The sequence below is a fragment of the Vulpes vulpes genome, chromosome 6 (genome assembly GCF_048418805.1).
Source record: "Vulpes vulpes isolate BD-2025 chromosome 6, VulVul3, whole genome shotgun sequence".
NCBI lineage: Eukaryota > Metazoa > Chordata > Mammalia > Carnivora > Canidae > Vulpes > Vulpes vulpes.
In genome coordinates, this window is record NC_132785.1 from 104,219,665 (window position 1) to 104,240,930 (window position 21,266).

At 49.7% G+C, this 21,266-nt stretch overlaps 1 protein-coding gene across 7 annotated transcripts in view; it reads left to right on the forward strand.

Moving 5' to 3' along the window:
• Window positions 1-21,266, forward strand: part of SMOC1 (SPARC related modular calcium binding 1) — a 155,084-nt gene that overhangs the window by 125,718 nt on the left and 8,100 nt on the right. For all 7 annotated transcript variants that reach the window (XM_026008488.2, XM_026008486.2, XM_026008487.2 and 4 more), the window contains 4 exons: window positions 9,423-9,615; window positions 10,167-10,249; window positions 11,826-11,931; window positions 21,020-21,264. In XM_026008488.2, the coding sequence (XP_025864273.1) occupies window positions 9,423-9,615; window positions 10,167-10,249; window positions 11,826-11,931; window positions 21,020-21,264 (627 nt within the window). The remainder of the gene's footprint in view (window positions 1-9,422; window positions 9,616-10,166; window positions 10,250-11,825; window positions 11,932-21,019; window positions 21,265-21,266) is intronic.

Sequence of the window (21,266 nt, forward strand, 5' to 3'; positions counted from 1 at the left end):
TTTCACAGAGAGAAATTACTTAGACAGGCTGGTTGGTTTGTAATTTCCCTTTACATGTCCTCACCCACGACATTTTGTCCCAGCAAAGCGCCCTATATACTTACGGAGCCTACTGCAAACAGCCCTGTGAGTAGGTGCCCTCAGCCTGCATCAGGGATCGGGGATGGGCATGGTGGCTTCTGTTCTGGAAATGGGGCTCTGAGTCACAGTATGACTCTGCAGGGGTTGAGAGGTACAAGGGAGAACCTGGAAGCCCCAATAGCCTTGCTCCTCACTTCACCCCTTCCTGTTGCTTGGCTTCGACTAGGACGTAGGAGGCAGACTTTGGATCAGGGCCCTGAGCTGCGGAAAAGTGCATCTGATGCTGCTTAATTGTAAGACTGTGGGCTTTGAGAGGGTGTCCTCAAGTACCACTGTTTCATTTTAAATGACAAAAAAGAGCTCAGGCTAGTTAAGGGCCTTGTCCAGGTCAAGGCCTCTACCTGGTGCTAAGAGGAAGAAATACAAGGAATGTCTAAAGCAGGAGCTGGCTGTTGGGCCATGGTGTGCCAAAGGGAAGCAGCAGTGGTGCATTCCACTCCAGTGCAGAGAAGTGTTCTATCGCAGCTATTGTTTTGAGTTGCTGGCATGGCGATCATAAAAAAGTAGACTGATTCTTCATTACATTATTATTTTTTTTAGTTTGCCTACAGGCAGTGTGCCCCTTTATTGCCTTCACTTGGAGCAGACTGCGCCCCCTACTCATCCCTGCGGTCCACCTGGAGAGTTTGGTTATTCATGGGGATCAGGAAGCCCAGGTTCACTCCACATTTGCTGGGTACACTGCTACCTTAGACTGGCTAAGACCTTAAACCCTTCAACAACTGGCTCTGGGGCCAGGTTAAATGCTTCACATCTAATTCTTCATTTAATACCCTAGTGACTCTGTGGGGTGTGTGCTGTCATTATCCTGCTTTTACAGGTAAGAAACTGGGAACTTATGTTGTTGAAGGAAACTGCCAAGGTCACAGAGCCAACACATGGTAGAGGCTGATCCATCTGATCCTAAGGCTCATGCTCTTGGCCACCATGCTGTACCACCTCTACCCTAGCTGTTGTTGACTTCCATGAAACAATGACGGAGCCTTCCCTGTGCCAGGCCCTGGGGTGGAGTGTGCAAGAGGGGGAGTGCTAGGCCCTTACTCTTGCGTTCAGCTTTGCCAAGGAAGCCCAGGTGTCCCTGCACCAACTGCACTCCTATTCCTCTGACTGTACTGAGTTCCCTCTGGCATTTGGGAATAGCCATCCCACTGAGCATCGATCCCATCCTTACCTCTTCTGGACCAGAGGTGAAGAGCATTTCCCATCAGAAGGGGTAACCTCCTCCAGAGAAGTAGTCCAAAGTCCCTCTGTAGGTTAAGATTGGGTGATGGTATCATTTTCACCTCACCGAAATAGCCCACTAGCTAGGGGAAAGGGCTTTTAGATTAAAGAGATGGGAAAACCCATTCCAGTGGAAGAGGTGACTGTTTTAAATGTGCACATATTCTGTTTCTATTCTCCCCACCCTCACCTCTACCTGCTACACACCTGGGCGCAGTCTCAGGGGTTGACTCCATTCTGTTTGTCAGTGAGGCCACTTCTTCTCTGACCTGGCAGGGCCTCTCCTCTGGGCCTTGCCTTTTTTAGGCCCCTTGTCTGTCCTCTGATCTGAAGGGGGAGCCCTGAGCGATGGTGCATTCCCATCCTCTCTAGGGGGTTCTCAAAGTCCCTCGATGACTCAGACTCGGGAATCTGCGATGGTCCAGTGACAGCTTGGTGCTGGGTGTGATGGAAGGCCCACAGTGGAAAGGCAGAGCCAGCCCAACACATGGTGCTTGGAAAAATGGTCCTCCAGGGGCCACTTGGCCCCTCCTGTGAAAAAGTGCAAAGTCCACAAGTAAGAAAAATAACCTCTTCACGTAGTTGGCTTGAAATCATAGGTGCTAAACCTCTATGTGGCTAAGTCAACAAAAAGGGCCTGCTTGGCGATGTTCCATAAATCATTCCTGAAGATTATGGGCTCCCGAAGCATGTTGTGCCCTGGAGACCGCATCTTGGACCCTTCAAAACCGGGAAAGTCAGTGCCTTCAGACCTGGACCTACCCATCCCCCTCCTGTGTCTGTGGTCCCCTCTGTCTCTGCTGCCAGATTCCCCGGCTCCAGCCTGGGGCCTGTGACTCCCACCCCAGCTGCTGACTCAGGGACCCTGGGGGCCCGGGCCATGGGAGTTCTTCTGCCTCTGGAATTTCCAGTTGTGACTTAGGGAAGGTTGTTTTTAACACACAGTTTATTTTGGGTTATCGTTCAGCATTTCATTCATTTTTGATAAGAGGCTAGGTGGGCGTGTGGTATTGGAAGGGGTTTCAGGGTAATTGTGGGCGATACAACACGAGTGTTTTCCTTAATGTTCTTGGCCTGGTGGGATGATTCCTTTCGCAGTAAAACATAAATAAGCTCCTCTCGCTTTCCAGGCAGGTCACCTTTGACTGAATTTTTTCCCCCTGAAGAAAATCCAGGGCTTGATAGTCTGAGGGTGGAGTGTAGCATTTTCCAGGATGAGTCAAGGGGATAGATATTCTTTTCTCAGCTCCTGTGGTCTTAGCCCCACCGTTGGGCATTTACTCAGCGGTGGGTGGCCCGTGTCTGAAATGTCAGGCTAGAACAGAATTCTGCGGCTAGAGATGGCATAGCAGGGATTCAAGCAACAGAAGATTCTTGGACTAAATACTCTTTCTGTATCCTTTAAATAGAGACTCCATGGTTCTGCTGTGAATAAGGAGCTGGGGGCCAGGGGTGGGAGTGGGGGTGCCATAGAGTTCTCACTCTTGGGAACTTAAAGTCCAGACGAGTCGCAGCCCCAATGGCCAAGCCTCCTTGAGGAGACAGATCCTCAGTCCTAGACTCCATTAGAGGGAGACCTCACTGTAGGTTGGGGTCCTCAGGGAAAGCTTCAGGGACGCAGGAAGGCCTGAAGTGAGGATGGGTTAAGACCTCAGAGCGAATTCTTTTTTCTTACTCTGTCTTACAGAACTTTTGTGGCCTCTCCAGAGGCTGACATGATGCCAGCACATGCCCAGTACCAATCAGTATGAGAAATTGTGTCCACAAAGTCCCCTGACCTCTGCATCCTATGAGCCCTGATCTCACGTGGGTCACTCAGGATCCTGTGTGAGGTCTCCAGGAGCACCCTCCTCTCTCAATCTGCTGTTCTCTCTTCTGTCAGCTTCCCATTTCCTTGTCTCTCAGAAAAGCAACTCTTGGTCAGGATGGACTGAGCAGCTACCCTTAGTTACCAACAGTGCCTCCACTGGGAGGAGAGCTTCCGGTTTTTTCTCTAGGAATATCACATCATTCATCAAGGCACCTTCCCAGGGCAAGTTTCTATGGCCTGTGACTCTTCTCAGTTCTTCCGTGTATGATTTTCTGGAAGACTGAGGTTTTTTTTCTTTCTCTCACTTTTCACGTAGACCTACCTTGTGATGGTTCATTTTGTGTGTGAACTTGTCGAGGCTACAGTGCCCAGTTTTTCCATACCAGTAGACTAGTTTCTACACTAGTCTAGATGTTGCTGCAAAGGTATTTTTTGGATGAGATAATATTTGCAGTCATTGACTTTAAGTAAAGCAGATGACCCTCCATAACATGGGTGGGTGTCGTCCAATCAGTTGAAGGCCTTAAAAGCAAAAACAGATTTCCTGAAGAAGGAATTCTGCTTCCAGGCTGAAACATAAAAATCCTGCCTGAGTTTCCAGCCTGCTGGCCTGACCTATTGATTTTGTACTTAAGATTGCACTATCACTCCTACTTGAATTTCTAGCCTACTGGCCTGCCCTGCAAATTTCATACTCACCAGCCCCCATGATCATGTGAACCAACTCTTTAAAATAAATCTCTTTCTCTCTCTCTCTCTCACACACACACACACACACACACACACACACACACACACATATATAGATATATACACACACACACTATATATAGATATAGACAAATCTAGACATCTGGGTATAGATGTAGATGTAGTTATAGGTCTTTTATTGGTTCTGTTACTTTGAAGAACCTTGATTGCTACTGACCTGCCTCGACTATTGCTTCTCCCCCACTGTCTCCATCACCATGAGGCTCCCCTGCTCTTTCTCCAAAGTGTTCACAATGGGCCTGGCTCACGGATACCTGCTGATTCGGGTTACCCAGTGTCTCAGCTTTTCTTTCTGCTCCTTCTTTTAGCAGCTCCTCTTCTGGAAGGCAGCAACCAGAAAGGAAGACCAGCCCAAGAACCTGAAACTCGAATCTTCTAATGTTTATGTTTGTTGGCCATTTTTGTTTAAAAAAGAAAAAAGTAAAGAAGAAAAAAAAGAAAAAAAATGATAAAGAAGAAAAAGTTCCCAGAACAAAAGGATACACTCTGGGCTAAAATCAGAATTGGGGATTAGCTGAGGATTTAGGTTGTCCACGCTCTCCTTAGCTCCTAATTACCACGAGTAATTGAGAAGCACAGAGGCAGGGGCTAGTCATAGCAGACAGAGCTGTTCTCCATGCTTATCCTGTCTTGGCAGGACACAGGAGAACCCGTGCCCTGGGCCTGCAGATAGGGTTTAGGGTTTGTCTGGTTCAGCCTGGTCTCTCCCTCTTCTGTCCCCCTCTTGGCCCTCCAGCCCCACTTCAGGTCTGCTTTTCTCTAGTGCTAGAGCAGGTGGGGGCAGAGAAGGCTGTGTGTTTTTTGGTGGCAAGGGCCAGACTGTGTCCTCATTTCTTCCATGGGATACTGTTCTATTGTATTTCTTCTCTCAGGCAGTCAGAGGTTTGTAAGTGAAACTCGAAGCACAGTTGCTGGGTGAGGAATGACCTGGCTCCTGTCTCTCCTTGGTACCATCTGGGATTGGATCGTGAAGGTGGGGTGCAAGAGTGTGTGGGAATATGTGGTCATGTGTTTGCATATCCCCTGGACAGCCCCAACTGCTCCTCTTTGCTGCTGCTTATGCCTTTCAAGTATTTGCAGATGAGCCTGGCCTTTCTTAGCTCCATCAGACCAGAACTTCGGATGTTGTCATCCTTTCCTGAACTTTCTTAAGCAGAGACTGAATGTTCTAAAGTGATAGGCATCTCCTTCTGGGAAGCTTCCTCTCTGAACCAAGGGCTCAGGAAGAGACCCTTGAAGTAGACCCCTTGTCTTGCATTATCGCAAGGTGACTTCTTGGTACGTGGGGAAAACTGATAGTTGTGAATTTCAAGGTTCATTTAGGAGGTGACCTAGTAGGGTAGAAGGCAACAATGGCCCTGAGGATGGGGCTGGCTTCTGGGTCCTCAGATACAGAACGAGTGTATGCCTCTCGGTATGTATTGATTTGTATTTGCATGATCTCTGGAGAAGCACTGAAGGAATAACAGATTTATTGATCTATTATTGATTGTTTGATTGACTGACTAAAGGGAATGAGAGGGCTACAGAAATCCTCAATATAAGGGGTAAATTGATAAAGAGGGAATTGACAAGTCTAGGTGTTTTGCACTGTATTGCTATGTAACAAACCTTGCCAAAACTTAATGGCTGACAACAAAAATAATTTATCCTTTCTAAAGTTTTTGTGGATTTTCTGGGTATTTCTTTGGCTCTATCTGAGCTCACTCCTGGTCTCATCCAGCTGGAGGGTCCATGGGGCAGGAGTGGCCAAAATGGCCAAGATCACACATCTGGCAGTTGGCACTGACTGTGGACAGAGCAACTCCTGTTTTCTTCCATGTGCCTTTCATCTTCCAGTGAGCTGGCCTGGCTTCCTTATGTGCTGGTCTTAGGGCAGCCTCTAAGAAGATGAAAGGTGGAACTTCAAGGCCCCTGAAGGCCTAGGCCTGGAAGTGCACTGTCACCCCTGCCCTTTCCATGGTCAAAGCAGGTCAGCATCCATGTGGAGGGGTCTACATAAGAGCAAGGATACCAGGAGGTGTAATTCACTGAAGCCATTTTCTAACCATTTAGCAACCAAGTAAAAGAAAAAATTGGGATGAGAAGAAAAATCAGATTAGCATATGGCTGTGAGAGAGGGTATTGAAGAGGGGTGGGGAGCATAACCCAGGAGACTGCCGGGCCGGGAACCCACTTTCTGTGACTTCCTAGTTGTATGACGTTGAGAAAGCCGTGCCGCCAGCCTGTGTTCCTGGGTCCTTCTCTGCTCAGAGAGGGTAATTATAGCACCAATCTCAAAGCTTGTGATGAGTTTGAAGTGAGTTAATATAAGTCAAGTGCCTGGTACCAAGCTTGGCGCATGATAAGCCCTGAAATAGATGTGAGCTATTAGTATTCATTCTGTGTTCTCTAATGGCCGGTAAGTGACAAATTTGGCTTTACGTTTTCAGTTCTAAAGCAAGACGTGTGGAGTATTTAGGCTGAGAAAAATAGTTTGTTGCTGTGTTAATGGACGAGTACGTGATTTTACACACTTGGTTTCAGATGCAGCAGATTTGGGTGGTCTGCACAGCGTTTGATCTGAAGAACTTCACACTACAAATAAATGTATTTTTCTCCCAGAGCAAATGATTAGAGGCAGTAACCTCTGTCTAAAATTTAGCCAGACCAGACTCGACGTCAGCAGCCCTTAACTGCAGTCCCAGCTCTTCTCTCCGGCTGAGTGCACTTGGGAAAATCATGAATCCCTCCAAAGCTCAGCTTCTCTGTCTACAGAATGGGCGTACTAATAGTGCCCAGCTCAGATGGACGACGAGATCAGGCAGGCAAAGCCTTTGTCAATCACCTGGCACATATTACTCAGTGAATACTTGCTTTGACTATTATTAGTATAAAAGATGGTTTTAAGGGAGATCTTCTCTCGTTGGAAGGGAAGTTCTCTGGGTACTCTTCACAAATGGTTAGTGATATTATAAATGGTCTCCTATCTCTTAGTGGGAAATCTGGAATTTTCAGGGCCTATCACAAAGTAGTAAGCACACAGGCAAACAAGCAATAAACCCTACTCTTAGCCTTCTCTCTGATTCCACACCAGCCCCCATTTTTCCAAATTAGCCAGCTTTATCACTTGAGTGGTTTTTATTCTCCATAGAGCTCCGCGCATCCTCCATGGAAGCTAGCTGTAAATGTTTCAGGGCAGCCTTCACGGACTTTTAGGGGTCTGCCCACGGCCCCCACACCACGGGGTGCCGCCTCTTCCTAGATGGCTTCTCTCCACATTTCTGCAGTGTCGGGATCCTCAGTGGTGTGCAGTCAGGTTATCTTTCTTCCTGCCCTTGGGGGGAGTTTCCCCCCCCACTCTCTCTGCCTCTTGCTTTCAGCCTGATTTATGGCTTTAGAATGTTGGCCCAGAGGGTCTTAATTTAAAGCCTCTGTCAGAGGTTGTTACACGAACATGGTGCCAGTAGAAAACTGTTTTCCTTTGGTTTTGCTCCTCTGTCGCCTTTCTCAGGGCGTGAAACATGAGGTCGGGAAATAAGGTAACCAAATTGGGATTGGGGGAGCTATTGAAAAACTCTTGCATAATCCCTGGAAGGGGCCCAAGTCAAAATCCTAGGCCTTCAAGCCAGCTTTATGTCTCCGATCAACCGATCAGTTTCTGTTTCTTAACTTAAGCTGCCTCTAGAGGCTGCTCCGGTGGTGGTTCTGATCAGGGTCAGAATCCCTAGTCTCAGATCTGTCAACTGTTGTAAACTCCTGTTCCTTTAACCAAGGAGATTCTGTTTAGTTTTGCTGGGTTTACGTTATAAAAACAGTAGATTTTTTTTTCATTCGTTTTCCAAATTCAAAATTATATTTTCATAGTGACTGTGCTCTGCATACTTGCCTCCTGACCCTGAGATACTTTTATGCCCCTAAGGAAACATTCCCTTCCCCCACAAGGAGAATCACTGGCCTATTGCTTTTCAACATTTTTCTTTGGAGTGAGATAAAGAATCTTTCCCCCATTGTGTGACTTTTCCCCAAGACAGCGTTGGGCTGCTCTGCATCTCTGTGTACACCTGCTTGGTTGAGCATCTGTACTGCTCATTTTTGGATCATTAATGGAGCTATTATTTCAGAGCTTTGGCTCCTTTAGAGCTAAGTTGCTGTTATTTTGACCATTTGTGCTATTCAGGGAGCAGCATGAGTCTCCAGGTTGCTGATATAAACTTCCTGGCTCTATGAATGGTATTTTTATAACGCACCTAACATTTCATGGGATGCCCAAGACTGTTCCAGTTCTCTTTAAGAGGAAAGTTGTGGAATCATGTTCGTGAAAGAAATAAAGATATGATAAAGTAAAGAAGGACACCAAAGAAAGTAATAGTGCATGTTTATGCTGTGATCCCTTTTATTGTAAAAAAAAAAAAGAAGAAGAAGAAGAAGAAGAAGAAGAAGCAAAACCAAAAAAAAAACAACAAAAAACCAAGTAGGTGTGTGCATATGTATTTTCATGTTGTTGTGCAAAAGAAAAGTTTAGGGAAGGTGTTTTAACTTTGGTGGGATTATGGGTGCTTCACAATTTCCTTCATACCTAGAAAAGAAACCCAATGCGATTTCTTTTTAATAATGCAAGGACAAAAGAGGACACAACCACCACACCAAGCATGAAAGGGAAGTCAGGCAGGTGGGCTGTTGGGTGGAATTTTGGGGCCAGGGGCCGTGTGGGGCTGAGGCCCTCGAGCTGGCCAGGCCTGGCATGGGGCACCACACGTAGGCTCAGCCTGGCTCAGGGAAACCACGTCTGGCTGTTGAGATGTGTTCACATGTTGCCTGAGGCTGCTGAGCTGAGTGTAGACACTTCCTGTGGGCGTTTGTCTCCCCCACTGGAGAGAGCAGCCTTGTGTCATGGGCCGGGCCCTGTCAAGCCTACTTTGCCCGGCCCTGTTGGAGCCTGGGAAGGAGTGGGGTCGGGCCGTGTTTCTGCTCCTCTTGGGCACTGAGCATCGCCGCCCCGAGGCTGGCGGCCGTGGCTCTGTCCTGCTGTGTCTGGGCTTGGGAGAGTGTCCACGCACACAGGCATTCCGCGTCAGCTTGTCAGGTCTCAGGGGTCAGGCTCCTGCACCTTCGCCTGTCCCGGAGCCAGAAGACAGCGCATCAGCAGGAACCACTCTGAAAACAGCCAGGAAATTCCACCCCCGGGGCAAACTGCTGTGCAGATAAGGAGCAGCCCTGCAGTCCGCCCCTGGCTGGCTCGCTGGGGTAGTGGAACCTACCGCGTGAGGACGCTAATGAACCCTGGCCGTGGAGCGGCGACAGGGAGGTTCTGGGCCTCCAGCCGCAGCCCCCTGCCACCCCGCCACCACCCACCACCACCGTGGGCTGGGGTGGGAGCCACTGCTCTGCGTGATGATTCACCAGCCACCAGTTCCTTGGAGCCAGGTTGCTGGCTCAGAAAGCAGCAATGATGAGCCGCGAGAGTGAGGGTCACCACAGGCTGCATCCTCTCTTGCAGAGAAAGTCCATTCGTGTGACCAGGAGAGGCAGAGTGCCCTGGAAGAGGCCAGGCAAAATCCGCGGGAGGGCATCGTCATCCCCGAGTGTGCCCCCGGGGGGCTCTACAAGCCAGTGCAGTGCCACCAGTCCACTGGCTACTGCTGGTGTGTGCTGGTGGACACGGGGCGCCCACTGCCCGGGACCTCCACACGGTAAGCCCTCCCGGCCCCGTCCCCTGCCCCCCGAGCCTGTCCAGTCCCTGAGATGGACCTTGCGGTAGGAGAAGCAGCTTCCTGTTAGGCTAGCCTCACATTGCCCTGCTAGCCTGGCCTGGTAGAAATCAAGGCATGAGAACATGTCTGCTCATGGGCAAATAAGGTTCTGGTGGAAAGACCTGGGTCTTGGGTTCTGGTCACAATTCCGTCCCTTTCTAGCTGGATGACCTTGGAAAAGTAGGTAACACCGCTGAACTTCAGTTCCTTGGCTAGGAGGTTATTGCTCTGCCTGAGTCACTAGGTTCTACGGATCCCAAAGATCCAGAGTGTAGACTTCAGGTGACATCACTCTGCTTCAGTGATGACAATGACATGCCTGAACATGTCTCAGTGGAAGACTGCTACTGGGATGGCCTGGCAGCTGCTGGACAGCGCAGGATGTATTTTGCTGCCAGCCCTGGGCTGCTAGCAGTGGCTCCGGAGGGCTCAGTTCTTGGCTCCTCCTCACTACCACCCCCCAACACCCCGCCCCGTGTCTCTCTTCCCAGCTACGTGATGCCCAGTTGCGAGAGTGATGCCAGGGCCAAGAGCGTGGAGGTGGATGATCCCTTCAAGGACAGGGAGCTGCCAGGTGGGAGACAAGGCTGCCCCTTGCTGGTGCTCTCACCTCTTTCTGTTCTTCTACCTCCTATCTCCTATTGTGCAGAAGCAGCTCCCTCTTCTGCTCTGGCTCTGCTTCCCCTTCTGTAGGATGGAGGAAGGAGGTGGGGTGGGGAGGTGGGGGGTGCTGGTGGGGCATCACAGGAACCCTGGGATCTGCATCTAGCCTGGGATTTGTCCCTAATTACTCCTGTGCCCTTGAGCACATTGTTTCTCCTCCTCACTCATAGCTTTATCTTTGAAATGTAGTCATTAAGTTAAAATCCTGTCCTTGCAATCCTGCAATTCTTTATCTATACTGGGGTGATTGGGACAGTGTTCTGGGGGCTGTGGACTCTTTTCCCCCCAGGCTGAGAGGATGGCTTCAGGGAGGGGTTGTCCCGAGGAACATGGGCAGCATCCATGGCCAGCCCTGCACAGTGTTTTTGCAATCATCCCAGTGGCACAGGACTCTCACTGGGATGTGATGCAAGACACGCAGGCAGGGGCCCCAGACCCTCCAACCAGCTGCTGTGATGGGTTTCTCTTATTTATAGCGTTCTCTGCCAGTGAGTTATAATAAGGTTACTAAATATTGGTGGCTTGGAACACTGTAGTCTTTAGCAAGCACAACCTTGGATCAGAGCTGAGGGGAGCTGGGCCACTTTCCCACTCCCCATCAGGACTCCACAGTAAGAGCTGAAAACAGAGGCTCCTGAAAGTCCAGGGGCTTCCCGGTGAGGGTTGTAAAAACCACCCTGTCATAAGATTGGTGTCGTCAAAGCCGGGGTCCCTCCTTCTGGCCATCCCCTCATCAACTATGAACAGAGATCCTAGCTATGTGCCAGGCACTGGGTACAACCAAGTGATTAGAATTACATGGGACTTTCACAGCAGAGGATATACAAATAAATGAATACAAGCCTGTATAAATAGCTGTAACAGGTGCTCTGAGGGGACAGAGCAAGGACTTGGAGTTTTGCCGGAACAGTGCAAAGGAGCAAGCGAGAAACAAAGGGATGCTTTATCATAATCTAAGCTGGATGAGAAGAGAAGTGAAAATAGGAGATGGTTCTGGGACAGATACACTGGTAGGGCTACTTGAGTCAACTTTGACCCCTGGGGGTTGACTCTGTCTCTTGTGCCCCCTCTGTACCTGCTGTTTCCTGGAAGAGTAGTGTTGTTCACACTTTAGCATGACCGCCCAGTCAGACTCTCCCAGAACTAGCTTGAGTTCCCCATAGGCTCTGATCTTGGGAGGATAAGGACCCTGTATACCAAAACTCTAACCTTTGACACAATGCCTCAGTTGCTACTCAGCAAAAATTTATGGAATGGAAGAAAAGTGAAAGTATTATTTTCTGTTTGTTCTGATGGTCCCTTGTGGGCCTTGGGTAGAGAGGAACTGCAGAGGTTTATGAGACCCATCTGAGCAGTAAACAGTTCCCAGAATGGACTTGGCTGAACAAGAGGGATTTGGAGAGGTTTGGGAAATGGTGGCAGTTGAGGAAGCTGTTTACTTGATTACTTACCTGGCAGCTGCCTTCAAATCTCACTTTATCCTTCAGGCTGTCCAGAAGGGAAGAAGATGGAATTTATCACCAGCCTACTGGATGCCCTCACCACGGACATGGTGCAGGCCATTAACTCAGCAGCACCTACTGGAGGTGGGAGGTGAGAATGTGAGCAGGACTCAGGGCGGAGGGGGGAGGTATGACTGCAGAAGCTTCAGGAGGCTGGGAGAGAGGAAAGTTAGGCAGAGCAAGGGCTGGGCCTACCTTCTGCCAGAAATCTTCCCACTTTCTCCCCTCCCTGTTCTTTGGGAATTGCTTGTCTCTACCTTTTAGTTACCCATTGACAGGCAGGTTCAGGGTGTCTGGAGACTTCTAGTACCTTAGTCTCAGGAGTAGATGCACTGGGGTGAGAGTCTTCAGTAGCAGGAAGGAGAAGGGGCATGTAATGGGGGCAGCAAGGGAGTACAGAGCACTTGGTGATTTTCTTCTCTTCTGAGAAGGCAGGAATCCTGTGTCTTTTTGGCTTCCTGAAAATCCCAAGGGCTCTGGGCAATGGATTTGGACATTGCCAAATTCAAATCCAACTTAGGTTAGGAGCTGACATGCTGAGGCAGTCCTGACATGAGGCTGAGATACACATACGCCATGACCAGTATCCTGGCATTCACCAAGCAGGCCTATTAGGTCAATGGCTGGAACATGCATGCATCTATCCAACCATCCATCCACCCATTCAGCACCTGGTGAACATATGCAGCACACCAAGCACTGGTCTAAGGACTGGGAACCCTGGGATGTGAGGCCTGTTCATGTCTTCAGAGCCTGCAGCTTAGTGGGGATACTAGGCTATAGAAAGATACTTGCAAATTGTGTGCTAAGTGCTAGAACAGGTGGAAGAATAGAGAAGTGTTTGTTAACTCAGTCTGAAGGAATCAGAAAGGCTTCCTGGAGGAGGTGATAGCAAGGCTGAATTTTTGAAGGACAGGTAAGACCTAACCAGTAAAAGAAGGAGAGCCGCCCTAGGAAAAAGGAAAGAATACCGTGGCTCTAAGAAAGTGCACATCTGTAGTCCAGGATGGCTGTGCTGAAGTGGATGGGGTGAGGAGGAGGAAAGGAGAGTGGCAACAGATGAGATAGAAGGGACAGCCAGCAACCAGGAAGCCAGAGGGGAGGCACAGCAGGTGTGTGTGTGTGTGTGTGTGTGTGTGTGTGTGTGTGTAGGGGTTTCAGGTTCCTATAGCAGTGGAGGAAGTACACATGTTTGGCAGGGATGGGCAGCCTGCCTCTGAGCTCTGAGGCTCACCAGAGAGGGGGGCCTCGTCCCTCCACATCTGCTCAGAGGCAGAGCTGTCATCAGCAAGGCAAGGAGTGCCACCACGATGAAAGGCCCAGGCCTGGCTGCCTGGCTGGTAATCAGCGGAACCACAGGGTATCTATCTGGCGTAGGGAATCAGGGCTCCAAGCTCAGCTGTCAGTGGTACTGCATCCCAAGGCAAATGAGGGTGTCTGTCCGGAAAACCTAATTTTAGGTCACATCGAAGTGAGTGCAGAGCTTGCCTCCTGGGTGCCACTCAGAAGCTGCTGGTCCAGTGCACTTACTCTCAGCAGCCCTGTGGTCCTATGAGCTGTCAGGCTGGTTTCTGGTTTTGCATACACCCTGTGGATGGAATCAGGCCTCCCCACGAGGAGCACAGAAATAAGTCTGAGAAGATGGAGACAGAGTCTGACAGGCTGGCAGATGGGAGCTGATCGTGCTCCGATGGTGCTCAGTGATGGGGTGTCTTGAGTTGAGAGAACATATCCATGTCTCCCAGGAAGAGGGAGCTTACTCAGTATTCTAAGCCTTTATTATTTATGCCTAGAATATGAAAAAAATACCTGTTGTTTCGTGCAAAAAATGGAAATGAGATATTTGTGTTTATTAGATGGGAATGGAAAAAGTACCCAGGAGGAAGCATGGGCTAAAAAATTCCAGGTTTGGGGGCTTCTGGTGGCTCAGTGTGATATGCATCTGCATTCGGCTCAGGTCATGATCTCAGGGTCCTGGGATTGAGTCCTGCACTGGGCTCCCTGCTCAGTGGCAAGTCTGCTTCTGCTTCTGCCTGCCACTCCCTTGCTTGTATGTTTTCTCTCTCTCTCAAATAAATAAATAAATAAATAAATTCTTTTAAAAAAATGCCAAGTCTGGGTGTTTCCCACCCACAGCCCCCCAGTGCTGCTGGCTCTGACCAGCCGCTGAGAGAGCCTGCCTGGTGCTCTTGTAGCACTCCTGAAGAAACGAGATTTCAAGTTGGTCCCACTTGCTGCCTTGGGAGACGGGCCCTTGAGCATGGTCTGGCTTGAGCCCCAGGTGGACTGAAGGCACCAGGAAAGTACCAACCCCAGCTGGGTCCTGGGCCAGTGGGTGAGGGCTCCACAGAGGCTGAGGACACAGGCAGGTCCCTCTCACCCCATCACCAGCTGGAAGACATCAGGACTGATGCCTTGCCCTCAAATCGCAGGCTGAAGTGATCTTTACAGAAAATAAAAACTAAGAAGTTTATAATGTTTTTAATACCAATGTGTCCTCAGGGAAAAGGTTTTTTTCTTCTTTTTCTTTTTGAAAACCCTCTTTTTTAGGTGTACTACAGAGTTGGGAGAAATTTTAAAAAAATTCTTTCCTAAACATATTTTTCATTTTAAGCTCCTATTATGCCAAACTGTGTTTGGTTTTGATGGGAATGAAGTTTGAACCACACTGGTAATTGTGTTACCTAGAGTCTACACTTGTAATTAAAGGACAGGCAAGATGAACCAAGAAATAGTTTAGAAATCCAGCAAGAGGGTTGGAGGCCGGGGAGGTTGAGGATCCTGGAAGAAAGAGAGAGAAGCACTTGTACGGGGAGGCTGCTTGCTGTCAGGCTTTCCAGCTTTCCTGGGTCTAAAGCCCTCCAGAGTCTCTCATTCTATTTAGGGTAGGCTCTAGCTCCAACCTGAACTGACCCTGCAGGAGGGTCTCACTGGCCATGACCTCCCTCCCATCATTGTGCTCCTGCTGCTGGTCCTTCTCAGTTCCTCAAACAGGCCTTGAACCTGAACCCTTGGGGTTCCTGTCTGCCCTGGCCTGGAATAGGAGGCCCCATCCTCCAGTGATGGTCCCCGATTATCTGTTGAAATGTCACCTTCGTAGCAACCAACCAGTCCAAAGGGGTTGGCAGTCACACTCCATCACCACACCTCTTTTGAATTTCTCAGCCAAGCACTAGCTGATATTTTGCTGGCTTGTTTATTGTCTGTCTCACCCCTACTTAATGAAAATTTAAGTTCTATAGAGAAGGAACATTGTCTGCCTTCTTCCCAGCTGTATTCCTAGAACTCAGAATAGTCCCTGGCACATAGTAGATGACCAATCAATATTTGTTGAATGAATAAACAGCTAGAAGGATGAGTGGCTAGATGGATGGATCCCTACTTGATACAGAGAGGCATGCCTTGAGAAGGCTTCCTGGAGTTCACTGACTGCTGCAAGACAAGCTGCAAGGCCAAATCTAGCCATCAAATTCACCATGGTGCTTCTTTGTCATCAGGGCCCAACAGCACTCTGGATGGGCCCAAGAGACTTGGGGCACCGTATGGGTGGGCCCTGGCCAGGCACTCTTCTATGATGAAAGAGCAAAGGCACAGGGCTGCTGAAGGTTGGACAGCACATCTAGAATAGGGCTGTTGAAGAGGATCTGGGAATCAAGGCTTCCTGGGTTTTGGCCTTGGTCCTGAATTCATGCAGAATTGAGACTGTAGGCACAGAAGGCTAAAGTCAAGGAAGATACCTCAGATCCCTCTTACATCCTCTCAGGGTCTGGTAGTTGAGACTGACCATTATTGGGACCAGTGGGAAGAAGGGACAAGGAAGGCGTGTCTTCTCCTCACTTACCATCTGTCGGGCCTGGAGATTTTGACTTTGCACAAACTCTTATATCTCCATCCTCCCCAGGCATAAGCTCTGTGTTGGGTTCTGGATTCAACCGGGGACAAAGGCATAGTCAGTCCCTGGCCTGGAGGAGCTTTGGTCTGGTTGAGAGAAGAGGTATATAATCCCATGATCACACTATGAAGTCAGTGTCTTAATAGAGGCCAAGAAAGTGCCACAGGGACTCAGTAGCAGGTGGGCATGAGAGGGAAGACTTTATATAGGAGATAACATTTGAGCCACATCTTCATGTGTGACCAACTGAGATGGACTGGGGCAGAGGGGCCCCAGGTAGGACCTGTGCAAAGAGTCATAAGAAGTATGACTTAAAAAAAAAAAAAAAGAAGTATGACTTAAATCTGAGAGGCAGGCAAAAGGTAAGGCTATAGATTTGGGCAGAGACCAGATCACACCAGGCCTTGCAATTCATGCCAAGCGCAGCACGATGCCCATGATTAAATGAGCATTTCTGAAAAATCATCGTGAAGGCTTGAGGCAAGCTGGATGGGAAGAGAGCAAGATGAGGTGGGAAGGTTATAGCTATCATCAGAGGGATAGGTGAGGGGAGGCCACACTACAGCTATGGGGGAAAGAATGGTTTGAGGGAGCCTTTGTGGTGAAATTAATCAGGTTTGAAGAAGGCTTGTTAATTATAGGACAGGGCAGGGAGGGGAGATGTCTGCTTCCCTTTCTGGCCTACCAGCGTGATTTACAGGGGGAAAGCGGTACTGGTCAAATCTAAGAATAGGCAAAGTAGAATGGGGTGTCCATGGAAACATCTTTGGTTAGTGCATGGGAGGGGCAGCCTGCAAGTATCACTGAAGGATGGCAGTTCTCAGTGAAGGCTTGGGGGATGATTGACTTATCCTCATGGTTCTTCTCACCAGGGCTCCAGGAGGAGAGCTTCCCCTTACATCAGCCCTCCCATGGCACCCATTAGCATTTATCAGATCCAAAGGAAGAGTTCTGAGATCCCAGCTGGCAGAGTCTTCTTGAGTGAGGAAACCCTCTCCTTTTTCTGTCTCACCCTAGAGAAAGTCAACTTTGAGGGGACATGGGATGGACTGTGTGAGCCTTCTGGCCCCTCCTGTGGTCCCCCAAGGAGAGACCATCTGTACTGTGGCTCCCTCCTTCCTGCCCAGCTCAGTTACTTGTTGATGGCCTTGTAAGGAAGAGGCTGGAATGTGGCTGACTTAGCATTTCCCAGCTCCACCCGCCCGCACAGCTGGGAGGGCCTGGACCCCACTCCAGATGGGGCTCAGTTGGTCTGCTTGGCTTGGCTAGTGCTTCCAGGCCATCCCACCTCACCTTCTTTAAAACTGCTTGGGACAGCAGAACAAGGCCCAAGATCTTGGCCAAAGCAAGTTTTCTTGTGGCGAATGGGGCTGGCTCTTCAGCTGTGCGTTGCAGCCAAGGCCTGGCAGTATTAGGCTGCAGAAGCAAAACTGAAAGTGTTGCAGAAGATGGGCAGCACCTGTCACCTCTCAATTTGGGAGACAACTCAGTGGGCCAGTCCCGGGAGGAACTTAGCTTGAGTGGACTTCCTCCTCCCTGGAGGCAGGAGTCAACAAGACAGCCACCAAAACAGCCCAGAGACAGAGCTGACATCAGTCTTTGGATTTGTTTTTCCAAAATCTGGAATTTGGTATCCTTTTTTTTTATTTAAGGTTTTATTTATTTATTCAGAGAGAGAGAGAGAGAGACAGACAGAGACACAGGCAGAGGGAGAAGCCTGCTCCATGCAGGGAGCCTGACGTGGGACTCGATCCCAGGTCTCCGGGATCACACCCTGGACTGAAGGCGGTGCTAAACCGCTGAGCCCTCCGGGCTGCCCTTAGTATCCTTTGAATGTAACTTTCCACATACCACACATCCAAGGAGGCTTGGATAACTCTACACACTCAATGAATCCTTCTAGCAGAGGTGGAACCTCGCCTATAGGGAAGCCCTGGGCATGTACCAGTGATGTGAACTGATTTATGGAACTCTGATGTAGGGTTCCCAGCCCTTGCCTGATGAGCAGATTTGGATTCCAGCAGTCCTGATCTCCAGCAGGGATGGTGTGTACATATATGAGAGAAAGGTTGGAGGTTTGATGCTAGTGTAAGTAAGCCTAGAGCTAGGAGTGCAAGTTGCACTCCTAGAAAATACTTCTAGAAGGCTGCAAGAGCTGGAGGGATCAGTGGGGTATGGCTTTGAGGTCAGGGGTAAGTTTGAGGGAGTCTAACTGTGATGGAAGGGGCTCCAATATGATTGCTTGAGAGGATTTGGAAACTCTGGGGGAGGCCCTTTCTCTGGCAATCTCTGGATTGCCCCAGCCATCCAGCACTCCCCTGGGAAAAATCTCTCCTGCTCCTTAGCTAACTGAGACCTCTTTAGGCTCTTCTTTTGCACCTACTGGTTTGACTAAACCTGGACTTCTGATCTATCTCAGTCTTGACTTGATCTTGTATGAAGTATGGTAGGGACTTAAGGCTGTTATAAACTCAGAAACCTGGTTTTCAGAGTATAGACTAAATACCCTCAGTAGTTTTCTATTATGTTTTGCTGGAAGCATGGAGGACCCTCTAGCTACTGCCCTTCGTCTTGCCCCATCTCCTTCCAGAAGGCTTATGGTTGACCATTCTCTGGGGCCATGGCTGGAGTCTCCTCCCTCTAGATCAAGGATTCTTTACCGGAGTCCATGAGCCTGGATGAAGTTTAGGGAGTCCATTAAACCCCCAAATTCAGCAGAGTGCTATGTATGTATGCATTGTTCCAGAGAAGACTATAGCTTCATTTAGGTTCTCAGAAGAGTCCGTGATCCCTCAAAGCTAAGAAATTCTTGCTTTAAATGCACTTGGAGCTTGGCCAGGGCAAAGTGTTGGGTTTCAAAGTCGGACCCTGCCACTGCCAGGATCATATGTGGAGCTGGGCTCTGTTATCAGGAGTGGGCATGGGATGTAGGTTTCTGGAAATCAGAGGAGTTCAGAAGCAGGGAGCCCTATACTAGCTGTGGAAGAAGGAAGAAGAGGCAAGACGCTTGGGGTCCACGGGTCAGGTTGACAGTGTGGCAAGGTCGAGGGAACCAGAGTCACAGCTTGGAGGGGCCTTGGAGGGCTTTTCCCTGGGAAGTGAGTATCCTCGGAGTGAGGAGGACAGGACCCATCAGACAAGGGAGATAGGGCAGGAGGGAGAGTCAGGAGAAAAGGAAGGAAGAGGGAGCAGGAGCCAAATGATGGTCACTCTGTGCAGGAGGAAATCCCCAGAGGTTATAAAGTGGGGAAAAGAGCTGCTTCTTGCATGTACCAGCCCAAAGGAAGGTACGGGAGCCCCCTCAGTGGAGTCGCTGAGAACCGGACAGGACAGCCAGGAGCCCCAGCAACACGTGTCAGAGGCAGTGGGCCTCTCTTGGCAGGGCGGCTGGGCGGGATGACCTCATCCCTTCCCGGCTCAGCGACTGAGGCTTTATTATTCCAGCCTCTAGGTAGACATGACGCTATGCTGAGCCTAAAGGTTAAAGAAAGAGCTGCCTTTGCCACCATGGGGCTCTCATGGCTCCTGGCGGGAGGAGCCCAGAGAGAGAGTTCTCAGTGGGAATGGCTGGAGCGCCTCCCTTGGGGCTCTTGGCTCTCCTCCGCAGCTCTAGGCCTCCCTCTCATTTAGGGGAACACAGGCAGGCAGGGTGCTCTGAGAGGGAGCCGGCCACCTTCCCTCCTGCATTATGAACATCTTGATAGAGAATTTTCTGCTGCTCATCTGGTATACCCTGCAGGCTTGAGAGCAAATGTTGTGGGTAAAACAGAAGGAGCTCTAAAACACCAAAATACCATGTGCTGGCAGAAACAAAAATCTGAGTTCCACAACGAATAACTCCACGTCTGTTTCAAAGACCTTCTGAGCCTGCTTTCCATGACAGACTAGGCAGGTTCCCAGATAGCCAGGGGAAGATGGTCCCTCACACCTTCCCCAGGTAACTCCCAGCATTAAACCTGTCAGGATGACGTCCCGCTGGCAGATCCAGTAATTGTGCTGTCTTGGAATCAGCCCAGGATGCCCAGGGGGGCCTGCCTGGGACTGCAGTCCACTTAATTAGGAATGGGCTTCTAGCAGGGATGCCTGGCTTCTTTGTGGTAATGAAACTTCTTTTCTCCTAAACGTTGAGGTCACTTGGGGGTGGGAAAGGGAAAGAGTTTGCTGGCTCCTTCACAAGGGTGGGGTCAGAGATGGTCCCCTCCTTTCTGGAAAACTCAGCAAACCCCCAGGGAAGAACCCCAAGGTATTGGCAAGAGCCTTGGATATTTTTCTTGCCAGATAGTTTTAGAATGTGCTGGCAGCCCAGAAGCCCTGGGCCAGGATCCCTGTGTGACAGTGAGACCCTCTGCCTCCACTTCTGATCCGTGGTGATACTATAGTTTGCCTCAGTGTCCTGCAGACTAAGTATTTGAAGACACTGGCCTCCCAACCTCAGCCTTATTCCCCCGGCGAAGGGAAGGTTGCCCAGGATCTTGAACACAAGGGCCTGGACCATATTTACTCCGTGCCGAGCCCTGGGAGCAGGAGCCATAGTCACCCCTTCTGAAACAGACCTGTCATTGGCTCTAGAAGTTTTAAATATTAGCTAGCAGCCTGAATGTTTTTTGCAAGGGGGAGATAGAGGATAAGTAAATAAAATGGATGGGTAGGGCATGTGCACAGTTACACATAAAAGCATTGGTTTTGCCACTTTATATACCATGTATAAATGGACTGTGGGAACCTCACAGTGAATTGTCCCTGCCTAATTAGTTGGCTCTGTCTCACCAAGATGTCGAGCAGTTTGAGGCTGGGGCAACACCTCCCAGAACTTGGCCCGGTGTTGGCTGTGGCGCATGCTCAGAACACCTCTTCCCATAGTCATGTTCATTGAGTGTACAAGTTCATGTGTGAACAGCAACTTATCTGGCAGTGAACACTAGGCCAGGAGGACAACTTGGACCGCAGCTGTGGTTAACTCTGGTAAATTAAATCTATTTAATTTACCCATCTTGTACAAGAACATTCCTGGCTATGGTAGAGGGTGGGAGAGGCTCACATAATAAGGGTGACCCTTAAGAAATAGACTCTCCCGTCTGGAGAACCAAGCTGGAGAGGATGGCTCAATTCTGCTACAGGCTGAGCAGGGCTGGGAGGCACTGGGCTCGGAAGAGCCATTTCTCCCCGGTTGCTGGCAGTGCAGCAGCAGGACCCCAGCATCTCTGGGAGAGACTGGCCGTGGGGCTGAGAGTCCCTACAGGCTCCTGAGTGGTGATCACCGGGGTGGGGGTGTCTGCCTGTGGCCCAGGTTTTCCGAACCAGACCCCAGCCACACCCTGGAGGAGCGAGTGGTGCGCTGGTACTTCAGCCAGCTGGACAGCAACAGTAGCAACGACATTAACAAGCGGGAGATGAAGCCCTTCAAGCGCTACGTGAAGAAGAAAGCCAAGCCCAAGAAGTGTGCCCGGCGTTTCACTGACTACTGTGACCTGAACAAGGACAAGGTCATCTCACTGCCTGAGCTGAAGGGCTGCCTGGGTGTTAGCAAAGAAGGT